At 39.5% G+C, this 21845-nt stretch overlaps 1 protein-coding gene across 2 annotated transcripts; it reads right to left on the bottom strand.

Moving 5' to 3' along the window:
- Positions 1–426: 426 nt before the first annotated feature.
- Positions 427–21821, bottom strand: GPALPP1 (GPALPP motifs containing 1). Of its 2 annotated transcripts, none has more exons than XM_017815131.1 (8): positions 21687–21821; positions 15316–15460; positions 14197–14292; positions 10225–10333; positions 7401–7535; positions 7013–7177; positions 6492–6590; positions 427–4285 (listed from the first exon to the last, which is right to left on the bottom strand). In XM_017815131.1, exons 1-8 carry the CDS (start codon positions 21769–21771, stop codon positions 4067–4069), a joined length of 1053 nt encoding a protein of 350 aa, XP_017670620.1. In that variant the 5' UTR covers positions 21772–21821; the 3' UTR covers positions 427–4066. The 2 variants fall into 2 exon arrangements, with proteins under 2 accessions (XP_017670620.1, XP_017670621.1); XM_017815132.1 differs by having other exon boundaries at positions 15316–15454; positions 21687–21802.
- Positions 21822–21845: the final 24 nt, after the last annotated feature.

Here is a 21845-nt window from a genome sequence, read left to right as displayed (position 1 = left end):
GATGACTGACTGAAACCACAAGAAATGAAGATGGGATGATGAAGAAAGGCTTTTGCCTGTTGCAGTGATGGTAACTTTGGGAGGACCCGGAAGTGGCTGCTATGAAAAAAATCAGCTCTGCACAGGTAATGCCTCAGCCTCCATGTCACATTTGAAAAGGACAGAAATGCCACACTTGGGTGACTTACTGTTGAGGGTCACCACTTCCCATTCATCTGCCAGAACTGGGAGCATACGGAAGATGCATTTCACAGATGCACAATGACTGGGAGCTGCCATTGCATTCCTTATGTAAAAAGACACCATTTCATTTGTAAGCACATGAGAAAAATCTAAAGATGTTGGCTGAAAGACACTGCATAACTTGTTGGGTTTTTTTTCCCTAGCATATAAGCCACTGCACACAATTCATAAGGACAGAAAATCACATGCATGTGTTTTATTTGAGAATTAGGTAATCACACAATTAGCAACTATATGCACTGTATGCAGGTAGGGTGGCAGAGGTTGAGGATGCAAGTTCACAGATTCTGATTTTTAATGCTATATTACTCTTAAATAAACATGATTCATAATTGGCTGGACAAAAATAACAATAGGTTTTCATTTCAGAAACAAAACAAGTCCCCAGGCTCAATTAGCTCTGAACTCTTGGAGTCCTCTGGAGCATTTAAAAACTTCTTTTATCCATAAAACCCCCTTTCCTAGTGGACAGAAATATATCAATGTTTCATCTCAATGTTTCTAGAAGAAAGCAATTTCACCAATGCCACTTTGCTGCCAACAACATGATGCCATCAAAGCCATCAATAAAATGCATTGTTATTGCTGTTTATTATTTGGGAAATGCAGGTCATCCAGAAAAGCCAGCATGCACAGGGCATCCAGCAACACCAACAGCAGAAGCAAAAAAATAACTCTCCACAAATAGGTGTTTACATCAAAAGAGCAGAGATAGGGATTTTACTCAGGTATTACTATATCATATTCTAACAAAATTTTCCAGCTCAAACATCATGGTAGATGTAAAGAAATCAGTAAATTTTCTTGAAATGCCTTTATTGCTTTTAATTGTTCCTTGGTAACAGCAGACTCAACAAGGGTTGGTTTTCTTTCTTCCTTTTTTGTTATTAACAGATAATGTTCCTTAAAATTACTTTTAAATGTTCCTTAAAATTACTTCCAGTTTATCATATGCCTCCCACAAAAGCCTTCTTTTTATTGACCACACTATGAATTACACACCTATTTAACATTTCAGAAGGAGGGGGATCCTACTCTTGAGCAGAAATTTTCAACATCAGTATTAAAAAGGATGTCTATGGCAGCACAAACCAAAGGCAAGTACTTTAAAATCTAGGCTGGTAGACTCTTCACATCTCCCTGCCATTTTTTTTGCAAAACAGGGTTTCCTGATATGCCTGGAGTCAATATGCTGTGACACAGGCAGAATAGCAATAGCATATATTAAATCTGTGTTGGGAGCTGGTTACCAGAGATGTTACATAGTAATTATGGAGAGGATTTTCTATGAAATAGATTCTGGTTTTTCAAATGAGATTCTGAAAAATCACCCCCTAATATTTCTGCAGAAATGCTTAACGACTTGTCCAAATTGTAGAGGATGCCTCATCTTTTCCCACAAAAGCTTATAAAGCTTGTAATTTACTGAGTTACTGCTTGTTCTAATGGCTATTTGAGGGAATGGCTTCACATGGGTAAGAGGAGATGAGTTTGTATATTAAGGCAATTCAAAGGTTCACTCAATTTACACAAAGTAATGAAAAGTTTAACTTGAGCTCTCAACAATTCCACTTTCTCCCAAGTTTGTAACATGGATTTCATCAAGTCTTTGAGAGGCTGCCTGAAAGCGGGGAAGAAAAGATTCAGCAGATGACTGAAAACAAGTTTCCAGTTCTCATCAAGGCTTCACTAATTAAAACCACACATCCTACATACAAGAAGTATAATGTAGGACCGCAAAGGGCCTGCCTGCACTCCTGTTACAAGAGCTCTCCTCTTGAGCAACATTGCAGAGCCTCCACTCAAACGTATCCCTGGAGAGGGCAGGAGACCGTAACGGAGCTGGGGAGGGCAGAGAGCAAACAGCAGGAAGCCAGTTGGATGGCAAGGTCTAGCCACCTGTGACATCTGATGACTGGTCCTCAGTTTGGAGGAGGAGGGACCCAGGAACAAAAATGAAAACAAAGCACATAACAACAACAAAATCTTCACACAAGCAGCCCTCATCCCTGCTCCAGACTTGTCTAAGTGAGGACTGCACGACGTGCTCATGAAATAATCTTTTGTCAACCGTGAAGATTTAGCTAGTCACATCATGCTTACCCTGTCATCACTTCAGTTCCTGAGAAAACCCCAAACATTTCTAATACTGCTTTTCCAATTAAGAAATCTATATTTGCTCAGAAAGTAGAAATCTAATGAGGCCTTGCTGGCTGAGTTAAAAAAGTAGGAGGCACTGAGAGAAGTCTGTATTAGGAGAGGAAAAATAAATAGCCCTTGTTTAAACCCTCCTCTCACCTCAAAACAAAAGGCTCAGAAACTGAAAATGGATTAAAGAAAAAGCAAATACAATACGAAATTAGTCTCTCTTCCTCCTGAAGGTAGCAGATTTTTCAGAGGTAAAATAAATTGTCTATTAAAAAAGAAAAAGCAGTATCTAAATACATTCTATGTAAGCATTCATTTGCAACACTGGAAACTCTCCAAGACTTCTCAGCCCATAGAGCCTGTGGCTTGGGCTCAGGCCCATGTGCAATAAAATAAGACCAAGTTTTTAGCCATTCGTTTCTGGGGATTGTTAGGCCACTGCTCCATTAATGTGAACCAACCCAGGCACCATCTATCAGGGCAGCCTTTTTTTAAATTACAGCAAACCCCACAGTATTCAATACTTCCAAACAAGTTACCAGCATCTCATATATAAAATTATTTCCACATATCAATACTTTCAGTAACTCCTTAAAAAGGACCCCAAGCATTGTTCAAATCAAAAAGGGTGAAAGTACAAGTCTAATTTTGAGTAACACAGAATCACAAAATCAATTGGGTTGGAAAAGACCTCTGAGATCATCAAGTCCAACCTTTGATTGAGGATGTCAACTAAAGCATGGCACTAAGTGCCACGTCCAGTCATTTCTTGAACACCTCCAGGGTAGTGACTCCATAACTTCCCAGGGCAGCCCTGTTCCAATGTTTAGCAACCCTTCCCACTGCTCACACAGAGAAGAGGTAAAGAACTCTAAGCATGAATATAAGCCTTTTTAAATGTCAGATTTATTTCCTTTTTGATACAGAAGAGCTGTTCTGCTCTGCAAATTAACTGGCAAAATCAGCTTAAATTTGATTTTCCTGTTGCATTTGCTTAAAAAAAGATGGATTTCTGCTGACAAGCCTTAAAAATTGAAACCCAAATTAGATTTTGTCTTCTCATATACTATTTTACAACTAAATCTGAAAACCTCAAGGTTTTACTACTTCTGCTACCACTAGCTCTTCCTGATATAGTACAGAAACTATACTGTATATATAAACCTGTATTTATGTACAGACAGACATTCACATAAATAAAAACACTGGGTAGATATAAAAGCTGCCATTTGAGTTTATACTCCCCAGCAGGAACTCCAGGCAAGCACTGTTCTGCCCACAAGCCTAAGGGGGATTTTTCCATGGCCTCCAGGTCAGGCTCAACAAGAATATCTTAAGTGCAGAAGGAGAAAAGGCAAAACTGCCAATTGCATTTCAAGATCAAATCTAGCACTCCTTAAAATAACACCTATTTTAATTAATTATGTATATACTAACAACAAAAAAATATACATATCAAAGTTTTAAAGTAGCAAATTTACATTATCTTTTTCTATACCAGGACTTTCCTTTACTAGGTTAGTTTTAGTACAGGTGATCCTCCCTAACAGCATATTTACAGACAAGGAAAAATAGTTAAACATCAGGATATTTATTTTGCATACAAATATTTACAGAAAAATACTTACAAAAATTAAGTATGCAAAGTTTAATTGACTTCAAAAAAGCTTTTATCTTATAAAAACATATTGCCTTTACTGTGCTCAAATTTACTATTCAGATCTCTGGATTTTCTTATGAGAGCATTCTTCTGTGCTTCATCAAATCGATTGACTTTGAGATCCTGGTCTCGGTCAAATGGCCTTCTTTCTTGAGGTTTGGTCTTCTCTTCAGAAGCTTTGCTCTTCAGCTTTTTCTGATGTATGTCCATGAGAGATTCTGACCTCTTTGACTCCTGGAAATAATGAGAAGAAAGAAGAGGAAGTAAACTATTGCAGAATATGAACAACATATAGAAAACCTGAATGTAAAGATTGAAGTGAGGAAGACTAAAAATTCTAGAAAAAGAAGACAGCTTAGTAACTGGATATAGAATCATAAATTTAGCACACATGGAGCAGAAAATATGAGCAATCTTGTCTAGGCTGAGTAAAATACTAATAATTCACTGATGTTAGATACCCAGAACATTGTTGAATCTCCACGGACAATGGAGAAAAATTATAAAAATAATGCAAAAGAAATAGAAGAGTTGCTCTGCCATTATTAGCAGAGAAAAATGAAGACATGAAGAGAAATATCTCAACACACAGGCCTAGTTTCTTATATGCATCCCCTAAGCACCTGGTTTTGGTCACTGCTTGGGGCAGGAATAAGCTAGATACCCTTTAGATCTTACTTTCACACACTACAGTGGTTTTTTTAATGTATGCTCCTAAATTTGAATCATCTGTTGAAAGCCCACAGGACAAAGTCACAGGCTAGAGCTAGAGCATGTGTTTTGCCAAGCGAAGGGCTTAAGTTCCATTTCTTAAAGAGCATGATCCAGCCCAAATACAACATAAAACTTTTGCTGATTTCACACAGCAGCAGGATTAGTCCTCACAACACCATGTGGTCCATCCTGTACTCAGATACAGTGCATTTGTGTATTCAAACCAATTCTTTCATCAGAAAGTGCAAAAGATGAGCAGCTCTCTTTTCTCGTGATTTTTATTCCAAAGGTTCATTTTCCTTTACTTCCTGTGCAAACACTAACTTCATCACACATACTAATAATGGTTCATACATGACATAAGAAATGATTGTCATGGAAAACAGAAAATGGACAATACTTATTCAAGGTATAACCGTGTCAGTGTTGACAGAATTGCACCAGAGAATGTATGTAACATCAGCACTGAGAGAATAAACTGTAAGAAACTATTCTAAGAATGAAAGCTCCTGTTCTAGGAAAGTAGCCTTGGTAAATGTCAGAAATAGTAAAGAACAGAGGAAAAAACTGTAAAAGACAAAGCCCATAATGAACCACCTGAAAATCAGAAAAGAGTTAATTAGAAAAACAAAACCAAAAACAAAACAACCAAAGACAAACAAACAACCCCCCCCAACAAAACAACCCAAGAAACACTGTCCTTAAACAAGATGCCTTCCGGTTTTTTTGAGAGAATTCCATTAACCTTAGAGACAGTAAAGGCCTGTGTATGTTTTATTCTATTAATGGTAGAGAGCAAAACCCAAGTTTTACACAAAAATTATTCTACTATATTCATAGTGACAGTAGAAACAAACAGTAAAGAAGAAATTTAAGGCAGAATGCTAATAGCACTGGATTTGCAAGTCTCTAAGTCAAGAGGGACATGTGATTTAATGAACTACAAATAAATTATTAGAAGAGCCAGATAAACATAATTCATGTAAAATACGCCAAGGCTGTGATTCTCAAGTTAATTATACTCTCAAGAGACCAGACTGCCTTCCATAAGAGTTCAGGCCGTACATCAGGGAAGAACTGCAACTAACAGCTGTAAGGCAGGCAACAGTCTATACACTCCAGTGGACAGGGCTGGTAGACAGAAAAGTGAGAGGAAATTTGACATGGAGTTCAGATTTCTAGTAATCAACATCTGTCTGTGAAAATTATCTGCTCATGTAGAGATTGAGGAAAACTACAAGTAAGGAAGTTGCTGTAATGAGCAGTTAATGTAATTAACTGCTGTAGTGTAATTAACACATAGATCTGTTTGGCCCACCAAGCCTCTTTTAGGTTAATGCATATTTGTCCTACAAGTTAAACCTCCACCACTGTTTTATTCTTGGGATGCTGGTAATGTGTTGAAGCAAGCTAATATTTAAATTAAGGTTGCTTACTCCCAGCAACCATGTCCTGACATGAGGGTGATTTAAGGAAAGCACCATCTAAAACTGAGACAATACATACAAACCCAAATTCTGTCACTTTGGAGAGGACCCAATCCTGCTCTTTTTGAAGTCAATGGCAAATGTTCTAGTGACTTAAGACAGCAGTAGGTTTGGGCACTAAAAGGGAAAACTGGTGGCATCACCATGGGAACCAGCAGCACTAGAAATGAGAACCAGAAGAAAAGAGTAAAGAACTAAAGGAAATACAGGAAGAGGAAGTATTTTGCGATTACACTTACATTGTATGAAGTCACTTGCTCAATGAGTCTCTTGTCCCTCCCAGATAACACTATTTCTTCCTTGTCCTTACTCGTTGACTTTTTTGCCTCTTCTCTTTCCTGATGAGTAGAAGTAAATCACACACTATAATAATCAGAATGTCTGAAGTAAAAAGCAAGGAAGTCTATATCTACTTTAATCAATTCTGAAGGGTACAGCTCAAGATGGAGCCCACTCGATATATTTTGCTCAGCTTGATAGAAGAAGAAACTGGACACGCTAACTGGAAATTCAATGAGTTGATACAGAGTATCTGACTACTCCAAAAGGGAGCAGGAATAAATGAATATCAATTATACTTAATACTGTTCTTTCAGTGCCTTTACTTTTCAGCCTAAATTAGTAAATTTTGATAACAAAGAAAAATCTGGGAAATAAAATTTCATGTAACACCCCAGGGTATCTTTATTTGTTTTTTCACAGAACATCAACAACATACATATTGCCTGCAAGTGTATTTGAGTAATGAAAAAATGCTCACCTTGGCTTTTCTCTCTCTGTCAGCTGGAGTATCTGTCCAAATAGATCTATCACCTGATGTGTCATCAGCTCGTCTCTTGAATGTTCTTGGGCCAAATCCAAAACTTTTCAACTCAGGTGGAAGCTCTGTCATCCATGATTCCCTGGTAACTTGCTTAGGTTCATTCTTTGCAAAAGACATAGGGGCAGGGAGAAATAAAAAAAGCAAAATCAAAAATTACTGTCTGAATCTCTTAGCTTCCAGCAGAAATCATGGATTTTTCTTTGTGTTAACAACTGCAAACACTTAGCATCTCAAGCAGAACTGCAACTGGGTTCACAGAGAAACAGGCAAAGAAAAAGACAAATACAAACCAGCAAATTATTAGAAATTAAGAAATCCAACTTACGCTGTCTGCTGAAGTAAGTTTTTCTTTCATTCTCTGAGCTCTGCGTTCAAATTCTTCAGTCACATCAGACTCCACCGGTCCTTTTGCAGGCATTGGGCCTATAAGATTGTCTTCTTCCTCGCTACTATCTGTTACCTTCCAAAACCAAAACATTTTTCTCAACCATAGTGCCGAGAGCATCAAGAAACACTTTAGCTTTACAGGATTAGAATGATTTTGTCTAGAAGAACATATAAACCTAATGCAATGCATCTGTCAGACAACAAAAATCTGGATTAAAACTCCAGATGAGACTTGTTCTAGCCCTTCAACGTGGATGCTTAGTCTCCATTTTGCCAAAAGCACCATCTCTTGTCTGAGACAAGACGGCTGGTAAGGACAGTGGCAGTACACGAAGTCCTGCTGCTTTACATTGCTCTGCACACGGCCACACAGCCTCTCTGGCTGGAGGCAGATTTGAAACACACAAGGATACATCTTTGATACTTTGGGCTTTATCATCACTAGCAATATTTGGATGCATCCCCATAATAAGGATCACAATTTCACACTGCAAGAACTGTCTTGAGCTTAGATTCTGTAAGGATGATAGAAAGATTACCATGCAAGGTAGGGTAACAGTGGCATGCATGGTACTACGCTCCTGGATGTACAGCATCTGCCAGTCTTATCTCTTGGTTCTGTCATTTGCTTCTTCAGTCCCTACAGGATCCCTTCAGGAAGAATTTCTTCACTGAAAGGGTTGTCAAACATTTGAACGGGCTGCCCAAGGAGGTGGTGGAGTCACCATTCCTGGAGGTGTTCAAGAAATGACTGAATGTGGCACTTAATGCCATGGTCTAGTTGACAAGTGATCAGTCAGAGGTTGGACTTGATGATCTTGGAGGTCTTTTCCACCCTTAATGATTCTGTGATTCTGGCATTGCATTCTAAGCAATTATTTGGAGAAGGGCTCAAAAAACTAAGTTTGTAAGGGACTAGAGATTAATAAGAATCTTTGTAGTTGCCAGGGGTTGTACAGAAAGCTCACAGGTCCCTCCCTCCAAGTTCAAACAATACAGATGTGGATGGAGGCAAAACTAGACAGAAAATGGCGATGCCACAGTGCCCTGGAAGCAAAGCTCAGGTGCCCAATATCTATAAAAGAGCAAATATTTAGCCACAGTCGGAATGTGGGTGATAAAGCAATGGGAATAGGCATGACAAGGCTGTGTAGTCAGGAAGCACAAAGCATTACTTGAGAATACATAAGTGGCAATTCATTATATTCACTAATACAAAGTGAAGAGTCAGCATGAAATAAGTTGCCTCTAAAGATGTACTACAATATAAAATAATTAAATAAATTAAAACAAAATAAACAAAAATTGCTCAAATTGAAAAATGTTAAAAAGAGTATTACTAGGAAGAGGTAAGAAAAAGATCATTATTAGGAAGAGAAAAAAGGTGAGTTCTGTAATAGCTGTAAAAAAGCTGATGCTAGAGGATGTATTTCTAAGAAAAGAGACTTTTTTGTTTGCAAAATATATAAGCAGACCAGTTTTGACATCTCTGCCTCAAGAGATTTGTCACTATGATAAATTGCTTAATTGTTATTTGGAGTTATAAGATGATGAGTATCTCAGAAATGTCAGATAATCTTTCTTCGTGATGGATTACGACAGCATTCGCTGTAGGAGGCTGGAAAATTATATGCTTTGCAACTACTAACCAAAAAAGTGAAGTTTCAGAGCAGCCTTTGCATCCTTGCTTCCTAGCATCTCCCACAGTGTCTGGGAGTTAAATGTAAAAATATAAGTATTCTGAAATGAAACAAAATAACGGTGAGTTCTCACAAGGAATTAATATTCACTTTATCATAGCATGAGAGAGATTCAATTGCCCAAGCACTGGTATTCAGCACCATTTTTGGTGCCTTAGGGTATCCTGCCAGAGGTGCTGCTCAAGAAGGGTGCAATCTTCTCTGAAGTGCTACTCCCTGTCTGCCACTCCCTTCCATAGACAATTCAGATCCCTCAGAATGGTACTGGAGGCCCACGTCCAGGGTGCTGAATTTTCCCCATACTTCTAGTTGCATTTTATCACATATCTTAGTCCTGAATGTTCTTTAGTAGCACATGCTTTATTTTGTAGTTAGGTATCAGACCACAAAACTTCTATCTAGGTTTTACCTAATCTGATGGAACAGTCAAAAAACACAAACCAAAAAGTTGTGTCAATGTCACTGTCCTGCACCACCTCACGCCCAGTTACAGGTATTATCTTGCTATTGATAAGAACAAATAGTGACACTATAACACCATTCTTGATTGTATTCTTCTAGATAAACTTACTTAATGAAGCCAATAATAAACATCTTTAAGGAGGTGAAGATTTGTGAAACATTTGATGATTTTGCTCCCCCAACAGAGAAGGAGTAGAAGCTGGAACTACAGGGAAATACTTTCATTCTAATAGGTTTCATTACTTCTTTAATGCCTTTAAAACTCTGAACTCTTCCGGGATGTTCACTTGTTAAGGATGGCACAACAAAAGAAATAATGGAAAAATATTAGGAAGAATTACTGTGACTGCAGTTTAGGATGTCTAGATCGCTCGTGTTCAGTGAGTGCACCATCTATCTAACAGCTAAAGCACAACAAACCAGACCAGTCTTTTTGTTTTTAAGGCTTTGTTATGCTTCAGTATTTGACCCAGGCAAAAATATTCCAGACACTTCCTCGTCCAAAATTAAACTGTCATCCTGATAAGTACGTCTAGTAGTCTTTTTCAGGCTGCAACTTGTTTAACCATTACTAAACAAAAGGCTTCTGTTTTTACAAACCTGAGGACTGAGTTCTGATGAAACAGATGGTCCTATGAAACATTTGCTACTCCTGGTGTCCTCTGAAGGTCTCTTAAAGCCAGGTGGTAATGCAGGACCTATAATGGGCCTTGAAGGGGGAAAAAATGTAGCAGATTAATATAGAAATAAAAGTCAAATATTGATGCAAAGTGTGACTCTCCTTCCTCCCAATGTCAAGTGTGCCCCCTATGCACACACCACAGAAATAACTAAGTAAGTGTGTCTCCAGTTTTTGGGAGGGTTTGTGCAGACGGCTGGGATGCAAAAAAATCCCAGGAAAGTTGCAGCATATAGTCAAGGAAATCCACTTTTTTCTTCCCTAGCTTCCTTCACCAGATTCAAGAGCAATGAAAGGTGTTAAGCCCTTCTCCTCCTTCTCTAGCAACAAACCCAACTTTGTTCTTCTTGTCTTGCACCACAGTTTCAGTGCCCTTCAATAAACAGAAATAGTGAACTCTCTGATTTTAAGTTTATTTTCCCTTGGAGTGAGGATCAGAGAAGGAAAGTTTTGTGATTACAGGTAATTTCACTGATTTGTTTTTACACAGCAGCTCTGCAAGCAATTGAATTCAGTTGTCTCCACAAACACGGGAATGTGAGAATCTCTTTTTAACGGTGAAAACAATTCAAAGAATACTACAAACTGTGCTTTCAGTATTGAAAGTCTTTTGTATGTGACTTCCTCTTAATAATCCACCATAATGTTCTTTAAAGCTAATAAAAGCTAATTAAAAACCCAAACAACTGTCACCTGAAGAAATATCCAAGTGACAGTATCCTCACAATGTATCAGCAAAGACTTTTGTTTATGATCATCTTCAGTTCTGAGCTTTAGGGTGATCAAATGTAACGACATGTGAATTTGCTAATTATGGTCTTCTTCTCGATCCCACATAAGCTAATCACTATAGCCCTGCTGTACTGATATTATTGTCAGGATTTAAATTGGAGAAATAAAAATCAGAAAGTCTTGATGAAGAGCTAACAGATATACAAACAAGAGCAACAAATAAGAGCTCAGGCCAGGACAAGGGCACTGGTGAGGTTTCAAACTCAGGTAAGAAATCTTGGTTAAATATGAAGTTCCACCTCCACCTAGCTGCTGCAATTTTATCTTCCTCCCTTCCTTTCTGATTGCTTTGTTGTTAAAACCATGTTTTAAATTTCCAGTATAACTTAAAGAGATTGAATTTAAACCAATAGAGATACAGCCAAAAAAAAATCTCTTATTTCAGTATATGAGTACCTTTATTTTGCATGAAGAGACAGTTAAACCAACCTATTAAAAAAAGCTTTCTACTAAAAGATATACGAACATCTATGTTGTGGGTTGTATCTGTGAAACCTATGAAAAACAATCAATCTCACATGCTCTGTCTTGATTCTGTTACAGCTCAAAGGCTCTTCAAAGGAATAGAAAAATGGTTCCCATATTCATCCTTCCCACGCTTTCCACTTCTTACACTTTCCCCCCCCCCATGAATAATGCTATGCCTTTTTTCCCCCCCACATGAATAATGCTATGCCTTGTCAGCAGTACACAGCTGACATGACTCTTGACAGCTTCCTGGATGTCCAAAGGGTCTCTCGATAGGTGAAGTCAATCTAAATAAAACGCTGTAAAACATATTTTACTGCTGTTACCAGCTTCAGTACCTATACATACATGTTCAAAAACACCCCCCAAACTCATCATGGACTGAGCTTTAATTTAAGGAATATTGCATTTCATATATGGCAAAGAACGTTCTCCTGTTGTTGGACTTGTGAGTCCTTGTTAATGCATGTTTCAAGATGGGCATTTCAGCATTCTTCTGATGTATACCACAATTCTTTTTAAGACAACCTTCTCTCTTTACCTTGATGTGTGAACGCTTCAGAAATATTTACAAGTGCTGCACTTCTGTCTAACATTGATAAACAGCAATATAATTTCCAAAGTTGAAGGAAATCTTTTCACATACATATTTTATGCTGGAATGATTCAAACCATTTTCAACAAGCTGCAAATTGCCACGTGAGCTGCCCCTAATCATGAATATATTGCTTTGACAAGTCTGGAAAAGATGTAACAGAACAAAAGCTTTTCTAGAAGAATGAGTATGTCACACAAAACTAATAAACAGTATGTCCATACACTGAAACAAACAGCCTGCATTTGTTTCAATTATTCATGGTCGGTTGTCAGCTTGCAATCTGCTCAAGGCTAAGGGCAATGCAGCAGGGACACAGTCAGCAGCAGTGTCTCTGCCCCGCAGAGCTTACACACCTCAGTGTGTCAGTGCAACCAGACTCCCAAGTGTACAGGGGTGGAAGACAGACAAGGCTCTTCCCATACATCACATCTTTTCCACCTATTTAGGGAATCAGGCTGGGTGCAAAACAGCTCTGCTCAATCTGTTTTCTCAGTGTGTGCTAGGAGCAGTTGTATGGTGAGGCAGGAAAAAAGATAGCAAGTGCCTTCTACTGCTTTAATCTCTCATACTCACAGACACAGAGCAGACTCTTGCCTCAATGTAAATGCCAGTTATCCAGCATTTTGGAAAAAAAATAAATAAAAACAGAAGTTGGGTCAACATACAAAAGACAAAGGTTACATAATGGGTGCTAGTGCTCAACTCCCTAACCTTCAAACTACAAGGCTTCTTTTCTTCTTCTTTTCCTACCATGAGTATTCATGTCAAAACTCAAGAAAGCAAGAAGGCTACTTCTGCTGATATTAAAAGTTAAAAGCATTTATTTGCTTTATTTGAGATCCCATTAGTTTTAGTGACCTCCAAAATTTTGTAATTAAAATAACACACTGTGCATACGGAACACTAGAAAAAGGAAATCAAAGCACCAAACAAGCCCACTGAGCACGATACTCACAATACAAAAGAGTTTGTTGGTTACAGCAAAGTATAACCAAATATATACAAAGAGGATACTTCCAAATAACCTTGGTCACATAAATCTTGTTTTTCTAACTGCTGCATTCCAGCAGTTTAAGCAGTTTCTAACTGCTGCATCATAGCTGCATCAAGCATCATAAAAATTTATCAAAACTGAAAAAACATTTAACTTTGAAATTTCCTTTGAGATGGTACACTACATGCACAGTTTAACAATAAACTGACTCACCTTCCTAGAACTGAAAACTCACCGCTGACAAGCAGGTATTGCTTTATTTTATCTACCAGCTCCCCATTGCTCTGAGGAAGGTAACGGTGATCAAGAGACTTGTACTTTTCGTCAGTAAGCATCCCCTTGGAAGCACCAATTTCACTAAGGATTATCATTTCAAATTACAGAAGGAAGTGCACAGGTTGATGTAAAGACTAAAAGGCTGTGAGACATGGTTGAGTTCTGCATAGAAAATCGATAAATAGGTATTTTTGGGAAGTATTTTATAATTGTGTGCAACCAAATGGAAAGCTTCCTGATAGAGACCATAAATAATACTTATTTCCTTAGACCTGACAGCTTCTTTTCTAGAAACCAATACTGTTCAGAGGAGTTTTGTACCTGGAGACACATAAACAATAATCCTTGATGGATTAGCAAATGACAGTTCTAATAGTCTGCACTGTGTTGCACCACACAAAAGCTAACTGCCCTAATCCCCCACAGACCAGAATGAACTACAGAACTATGGATCCTCATACATGTAATTTGGGTTTTTTTCTGCATCTGAGACCTATCAAAAGAAATGGAAGAAATTTGACATTCAAAAGACATCTGAGACAATTCACATTTGTTCTTTTTCTCTCCAACCAGGTCTAGGAGGGCTGTGTGTTCTGTTTCAAGGGAATGCTGTTCCTGTTCTCAGAATGTGGAGGAAGAATTAGTTCTAATCATCTGAATCTGAAGTGCACAATTGAAGTGTTCTGGAATAGTGACACAAAATATTTTATCTAAAATAACTGTGTTTTAAGGAAAAGAATCTGAATATAATTCCATTTTAATTACCTCTCTGGAGAATCATCCTGTTTTTTAAATCCAGGAGGAAGAGCAGGCCCAAAAAAGCCATCATCATCATCGTCTTCAAGAATTCTTTTTGGCTTTCTGCAAATACAGATTTCACTTCATAATTACCTTGACATACAGAGCAATTATCTACATTTAAAAAGGAAAAATTACATTAAATTATTTCAGATGGTCTTATGTACTAAATATCCTACCGTTACCAAGGAAACAATGCAAAAGGATCCAAAATAATTTGAAGCAATTAAAAAATTGGGAGCTTAAGCTTCATTCCAAAAATGCTCTGACATTTAAAAATAAAATAAAAAAAAAATAAAAACAAAAAAAAAAATCCAAAAAACCACATTATACTACTCTTCTTTCTACAGTAAAAGCATTCTTAATGTTGAAATGCCATTTTCTAGTCCCAAAGTAATTTCAAATTCAGCACACTTCTTTCTCCATTTTTATACACTGTCTGCATTTTGAGTAGTATTTTTCCCAGTAATTAACTGAAAAACTATTCAATAAGAAAACAAGAAAAAAGTGAGTAATAATTACTCTAACATTCATTAAGATGGCAAAATGACCTTCAAGTCTCTTATACAATGCCTAGAACAAACACACACAAATTCTAAACACAGCACTTGTGAGTAATCAACCCACCAAATGAGAGTATGTGCATACTCCCATTACTTGCTAAACAATTCAGGGTTTTTTTCCATTAGAGTTGACTTAACTGAATGCATAAATTCATGCCCATAAATAGTTTTTATGGCCTCTCAACGATAGCTAGTATACCAAAAACAGGGCAAAACAGTACCAAATATGTACATGATAAGTGGTGCCTGTCCTTAGTATAAACACCAAAATTACAAAACTAAAATAAGACATGTAAACACAGATTGCCCCAAATAACTTAATTCCACTGTAGGGTATCAAACAGGTCAGCTTAACATTCTGGACCACAAAGAACATGCAGAACATGTAATCAAAAGTGTTATACAGGTACAGAGTTTACCTTCTTATTTTTTTACACACCATTGTCCCTTTCTCATAATTTAGACAGACACATTTAATTTGCAATACAAGGTAAACATACAAATAACGTAAGAACATACTCACTTGGATGCTGGATCTCCTTCTGTCTCCTCTTCAGAATCTCTGTTTGCATTTCTGGGTAGAGGAAGAGATTCCGAGTCGTCTTCACTGTCAGGAGTTTCTGAGCTATAGCTGCTTTTGTAGCCTGGAGGCAGTGCTGGTCCTGCAACTGAACATTCAGAGTTATTTGGGATCATAAAATCACAGAGTGCTTTGGATTGGAAGGGACCTTAAAGATCATCTAGTTCCAGCCCCCCTGCCATGGGCAGGGAACCTTCTACCAGACCAGGTTTTATAAGTATATTTATTAAACATTTCAAATGAGCATGATCTATCGTGGCATTCCCAAAATAGGTATCTACTTGGAATTAAGTTTATTCAATCACTGCTCTGTCTGGCATTTAGAGAAGATATCTAAACAAAATTCTACAAGTTACTTTTTTCAGCACCATATTTCAATGAACAACCTGCCCTGAATTATACTAATCCATTACTAAATGAGTGTCTTCTGGAACAGGACTAGAAAGACCTGTTTTATATAACAACTGATTTACAAGGCACGTGATATAAATTGGTATATTTAAAAGAAACTACCCCCTTAACAAAGCATTTGAAGCTTACTGGTGAAGAAACACATAATTTGTGCATACACAGAGTGGGAGGCCATAGATTATTAAATGGGAGCATTGCAACCATAAAGTGTTAAATTAATTGCCGGCCTGCTTTAGGAATAGTTTAACCATTAAGGTTACACCTAGTTCAGCTAAGTGTGAACAGACTTAAGCAGGCACAGGCTTAAGTATTCTGCTGAAAAAGGGATGATTTAGGCATTCAGAGAATGAATTTTTTAAAGGATCACTGCTGTCAGAAGGCCGTGGTAGTGGATGGAGAGATCTTGTGCTCTGGTCAACTCTTCACCCTCTGGATTAACAACAAGGGGGGATATCCCAGCAAAGGAAAAATTCAGACACTAACACTGCTAACAGGCCCAAGTTATTTCTGGCACTGTCCCCACCAGCAGGCACCGATCTTCATAGGTTTATTTGGATACAGTACCATGTACATGGATCCAGAAGGAGCTTAACCATTGATCCTAAAAGCAAATGTCCCCCAAACAAGACACTTAACAGTGATACCCTCACAGACTCAATCAACAATGAGCCAACTGGAGTAAGCAAAGACTAGCAACGGCCCCAACAAAAGAGGCCTTCCCAGATACAGGACAACATATGCAGGACCAGCATCCATTTACAGAGACACATTATGAACAGCCTACTGATGATTTAGCATCCTGAGGCACAGACATCATTCCTCCTTTTAATATTTCCAGCACTGAGTACAAGACTGACAGGACAGAGAGGTGTTTTGGTGAGAAGACATTGTTCACTTTATGAATAGTCAAGGGTTAGATGAAAAGATGAATGGTACCAGGAAATTGCATCTCCAGTTAAAGAACTAGGACTTTTCGATAGTGTAAAATATAAAACCTGATACAGATTATGGTTCCATTGTTAGCTGACAAAAGCCAGGCAGAAATCGAGTCCTTTGAGCAAGCTTAATAAAGCTTTTACTCATCTTGAGCATAAGACACAGAACAAGGACAGTCTACTAGTTACAAAGCATCCAGACAGATATACCACTTCTTTGTTTTCTGTTTTAATGGGAGAGACTTTAACTGGGACATAAAATCCATTTCAACACTAAGAAAGAAAAAAAACCCCAACAAACTGCCCCCTCACCCCCCAAAAAATCCAAATGACACAACACTCCAGCCTATAAAGGTAAAATAAGCTCAAGATGACAGAGAAACAACAGATAAATGCTAAATAGGAATAAAAACTGCTATCAAGAAGTCTCCTCTTTTGATATGAGAAGCACCACTATATAAAAAGTACTAAAAAACCAGGCAAAACCTGCACAACAGCTTTCTCCAGCTGCCTGGTGCCCTGACATCATGCAAGCAGATCTCATTTGCTCTGAATGCAGACAGGTAAGAGAAAGGATTTGGAGAGAAAGGAACAAACTCAGGTGCAGTTTGATGAGTCTGATACTACAGAGAAAGAGACAAACTGGGAGCAGCTTTGTGAGCTGGAAAGAACTCAGCTGGAGAGGATCAATGTCTACTACAGTGAAGCTGCTGGTAACAAGTATGTCCCACGTGCCATCCTCGTGGACCTGGAACCCGGCACCGTGGACTCTGTGTGCTCTGGCCCCTTTGGACAGATCTTCCATCCTGACAAATTTGTCTTTGGTCAGAGCAGGGCCAGGGAGGTGGTGGATTCACTGTCCCTGGAGGTTTTTAAGATGAGATTGGATGTGGCACTTAGTGCCATGGTCTGGTAACTATGGCGGTGTTGGTTTAAGGGTTGGACTTGATGATCTCGGAGGTCTTTTCCAACCCAGTTGATTCTATGATTCTAAACCCAAAACTATTTATGGAGGGAGACCGGTCCCACTGACATGTTGTTCAAAATTAGGGCCAACATACATACTTTCAACCCAATTCCTCTCTGTCATGTTGGCACAACTGTTTGCATGGGCTATGCAATAAACTGGATCAGGGAACTCGAGAGGCATAAAAATAACACTGCAAAACCCAGCACTCCTCTGAAAGAACTGTTTGTTCATGGAATTGCAGCCCAAGAAGGACAACCAGGAACGAAATAGAGACAGAGACTGATTAATGAAGGGAAAATGGCATTTAAAGCCTGAGGAAGAAGAAGTCATTGCATGTGGTGAAAAGAAACGGAGGAGAAATAAACTTGGGATTAAATCTTAATATGGTCATGGTACTGACTGAAACTAACAATCTGCACAGGCAAAGATATAGCTACAGATAGGGTAGTTTGGGGAGCCACGGGAAAGAGTAGAAAGGTAGGAATGGGAATTGCTAAGCATAGATTCTGGGAGCAAAAAAAGGAAAGGACGAGAAGGGAGACCAAGACCTAATCAGAAGTCTGTGAATGAAAGCCAGGGAAAAGTGGAAAAATGCAGATGAAAGGAGAAACAGAGGAGAGCTCAAAGTGTCAGGAAACTAAAACCAATGAGGTGAGGAAGACAAATGGATGTAGCAATAGTAGAGCAACAGAAAAGCGAAAAAGTAACCAGAGCTCAGAACAATTTGGAGCAGAAAAACGGCATAAAAAAGTATGAGAAGGAAATTTTAGGGATGGAGAGGAGAGAAACAGAACCAAGTCAGACTGAAGTGAATGTTTTAGAGCTGCTAGAAATGGCCATCCTACTAATGTTGCTCTGACTTGCCTTCTCCAATGAGAGACTCTGGCTCTGGTGACTCTCTGCCTGAAAATTAAGTCAATTCAATTCAGAAACCAAATTAAAACCTTTTTGTTTTACTAAGTTAATTTCTGTTGTATTTTGGGATTCTGAGCAATCTTTCACACCATCAGGTATGCACTGGGAAGTTCTCAGGGACAGATAGGGCCTTTCACCTCCAGCAACAGTGGCAGATCAACTCAGACATATCACATGAACACATCAGTATTGAACAAATGTGGCCCCAATGCTGAAATAGACAAAACTCTCTTCTACATCTCTGATTATTTTTAGCCATTCTCTAGCATTTCTCTCCTGCTGGTACAAGGACAGTGCAGTGGCAGGGACAAACAGACCAAAGGAAGCATGATTCTTTCAGCAGGAGCACAATTCGGCCAGCTTCAAAGCACCACCATGAGGTGAAGAATCAGGAAATGAGTGTGTCCCATGGGTTGGACAGTGACAAGACGAAGAAGGTAAAGAATTTACGAGGGATAAGCTTTTGTGTATGTCCAACTACCATCTGCTCCCATCCTCTTCCCGATTAAGGATGACAGAATATTAGTAGCATCACTTCTCTGACACAAGAGATAGTTGGGTCTTGGAGTGCGTTTCCCCACACATACACTCCCCCTCTCCCTTTTTGTCTGTCTCTGATGGGCAGTGTGGTTTGTCCTATGGCAAGAATAACAAATGAGTATTGGAGGAGAAAGTGTCTGGATGATGTATCCGGAGTCGGGGGAGGGCAGGGTGGGACTCAAGGGGGAGCTGAAAAGTTTGCTACCGACTGTGGTGCATATCAGCCTGCATAAGGGTATCAAATGCCACTGGAGGCTGGGCCAACTGGTCTCCCAAGGTTGCACACAGCTTCCAGGTGGGTCAGCCCCAGCAGGGATGACTGCAGGATACATCCAGACCAAAGACAGGGAACACTCAGTTTTGGATGGGTGAGTGTAAAAAGCACTAAGATCTGGTCAAGTATGGAGATAAAATCCTGAAGTAACTACATAGGTGCTTTGTAATTGTGAGTTCTGCATGGCTAAAGACTGTAAAGTTGTATGTTTCTAATCAAACTTGCTTATAACCCTTTAAACATAAACTGTTGGCCATATCTGAGACTAAGTGGACCCAGCCACACCCTTCTCTGAGAAGCTTAGACTTCTCTGAGAAGCTTAGAAAGCACAGGGGTCTCACAGAAGTTCATGACTCACAGGAGGGACCACAATCTAATCATACAATAACCTATTGTAATAGATGATAGAGTTGCTGTTTAGATACTGCACTGGCAATATTTACATACTGTACCAGTAACAAACCTTATCATAATCATACATAACCACTGTGTTCTACTTCTTGCACCTGGCTGAGAGCCTTCTCTTGACTACACTGCCACAAGCTGCTCAAAGTCCTACTTTGCTCCTGTTGGAAGGCAGAAACTATGAAAGTAGAATAAAAAAAATAAGTGTTCTTAAAGAAAAGCAATGAGCAGCTCAGTGAGATCACAAGGAAAGAAAACATATTGGAAAAGCTGTTCAGCTTTAAAAGGTGAAGCATCTCTTGGAACAGCTAGAACACACATGGGAGATTGTTACAGAACAACTTCTAGGCCCATCTGACTCAAGAGGTTGTTACAGAACAACTTCTGACTCAAGATCCAGCAAGTGTTACAGCACAGAAGACTGCAGCAGTCCCACCAAATGATTTTTGTCACTCCAGACGCAGGGCTCCAGCTGGAGCTGTAGTTCTGTACAGCAAATGTATTATGCCAAAGTACTTGGTCTCCCTTCCTCCTCTGCACTGTAGCAGTATGCCTCATGTGGTGAGCAGGTACACTTAGTTTTTCTGAGAAGCTATTTTAAGTTAGGAAAAGTTTGTAGAAGTTATAAAAACAAATAAACAATCTCCCAGTAGTTGGGGTTTGGGCTTTTTAAAGCATATAAATTCCTTCCCCCACTTCACACAGAAATCTCCAAGCAGATCTGCCAGTGCAACTGTAATACTGCAGAACTGATGTACACTGGGACAAAAAGTGGACAAACTAGGCTGAGTAACCTAGACTAGATACTGCCAAAACACTCGATGTCAAAAAATCATGATAAGCCTAATGATAAGTTTAACTTGTGGATTCATACACGGTATAGATACTTGCAACATGCATCTATATTTTGGAAAGTGAATAAGCCATCAAGACAGATATGAAAAGGAAAGGCTTCATGCGCTCAAACAAGCTTGTAGTCAGGGCTTCTGCACAAAGGCAAGCTAGGGACACAGAGCTTCATGTTGCCATGATTTCAGCTAATGCGGCATCTTTGCTCCCTCTTCCTATTGCTCCCTCTTCTGGATTAAGAAATTAGGAGAGCAGACGAGCACAGCAAACCTCTCGCATCAAAGCTCCTTTCTTTGGGATAACCGAACGATCACTGACACACTGACAGAAACTGAATATGTATACTAGTGACTTGAACCTGGATTAAAGACAAGGAGTGCTAACTAGCTCAAAGAGCTGATTCCAGAGATATTACTGACAGGGAACATGCAAGCGTTTAAGTGTGGGAAACCGAGCTTCACCACAAAAAAGCCAGCCTCGCAGCTGGCTGGTCTCAGAGGGGTCCCCCTTCTGACACGACGGCTCTCAACATCAGAGACCCTGGCACCACAGCCCCACTCACTGCCAGTCTGTTCTGCATTCCAAGATGGATGGAAACTGCCTGGAAAACTACAGTTTGCTGAAGTGGTTTGGTTTGACAAAAGGCCCAACCTCTGCCTCGCTCTCCTGCCCACTACGCACTCGGAGCTACTAAAGAGCACAGGCTTCAAAGCCCACGTGAGACCTGAGCAGGAAAAAATAAAGGACTCCAAGCAGTATTTTTCTTAAACAAGTTTTAGACCGTTTCGTATCTGTAGTTTCCCATCACGCAAGGCTTTTTTATTTTTTTTCTGAAAAAGTCACTGTAATAACCCCCCCGCGAAAATCAGCTCCATCCAGGTGCCGCACTGGCGTATCCCGCGCTGTGGAATACGGGTTGCAGAGCCCCGTAATCCCGCCCCCGGCGCATCCCGCGCTGTGGCACACGGACTGGGAACCCCGTTATCCCACCCCCGGCGCATCCCTGTGCCCTCACCCTGGCTGAAGTCCTCGCCTGGGTCCGCCTCGGCGCGGCTCGGGAAGCCAGGCGGCAGCGCGGGGCCGATGAGCTGTCGGGCCATGGCACAGCCGGCTGCGGGGCGCCGCCCGGCCCTTCGCCCCCGTCCCGCTCCGCTTCCCTGCTCCCCGGTCCCCG

The sequence above is a fragment of the Lepidothrix coronata genome, unplaced genomic scaffold (genome assembly GCF_001604755.1).
Source record: "Lepidothrix coronata isolate B3197 unplaced genomic scaffold, Lepidothrix_coronata-1.0 Scaffold48, whole genome shotgun sequence".
In the NCBI taxonomy this organism is placed as follows: domain Eukaryota; kingdom Metazoa; phylum Chordata; class Aves; order Passeriformes; family Pipridae; genus Lepidothrix; species Lepidothrix coronata.
Note: the sequence above shows the minus strand (reverse complement) of the source record. Positions and strands in the feature narration are given on the sequence as shown.

What these genes read in the sequence shown, in the direction of transcription:
- GPALPP1 (XM_017815131.1), bottom strand. Translation starts at nt 21,771, where the DNA reads ATGGCCCGACAGCTCATCGGCCCCGCGCTGCCGCCTGGCTTCCCGAGC. An exon ending in CAGGATGATTCTCCAGAGAG is followed by an intron (nt 10,334 to 14,196) that starts GTAATTAAAATG and finishes TCCCCCTTCAAG; the next exon opens with GCCCATTATAGGTCCTGCAT. An exon ending in ACAGAGAGAGAAAAGCCAAG is followed by an intron (nt 6,591 to 7,012) that starts GTGAGCATTTTT and finishes TCTACTCATCAG; the next exon opens with GAAAGAGAAGAGGCAAAAAA.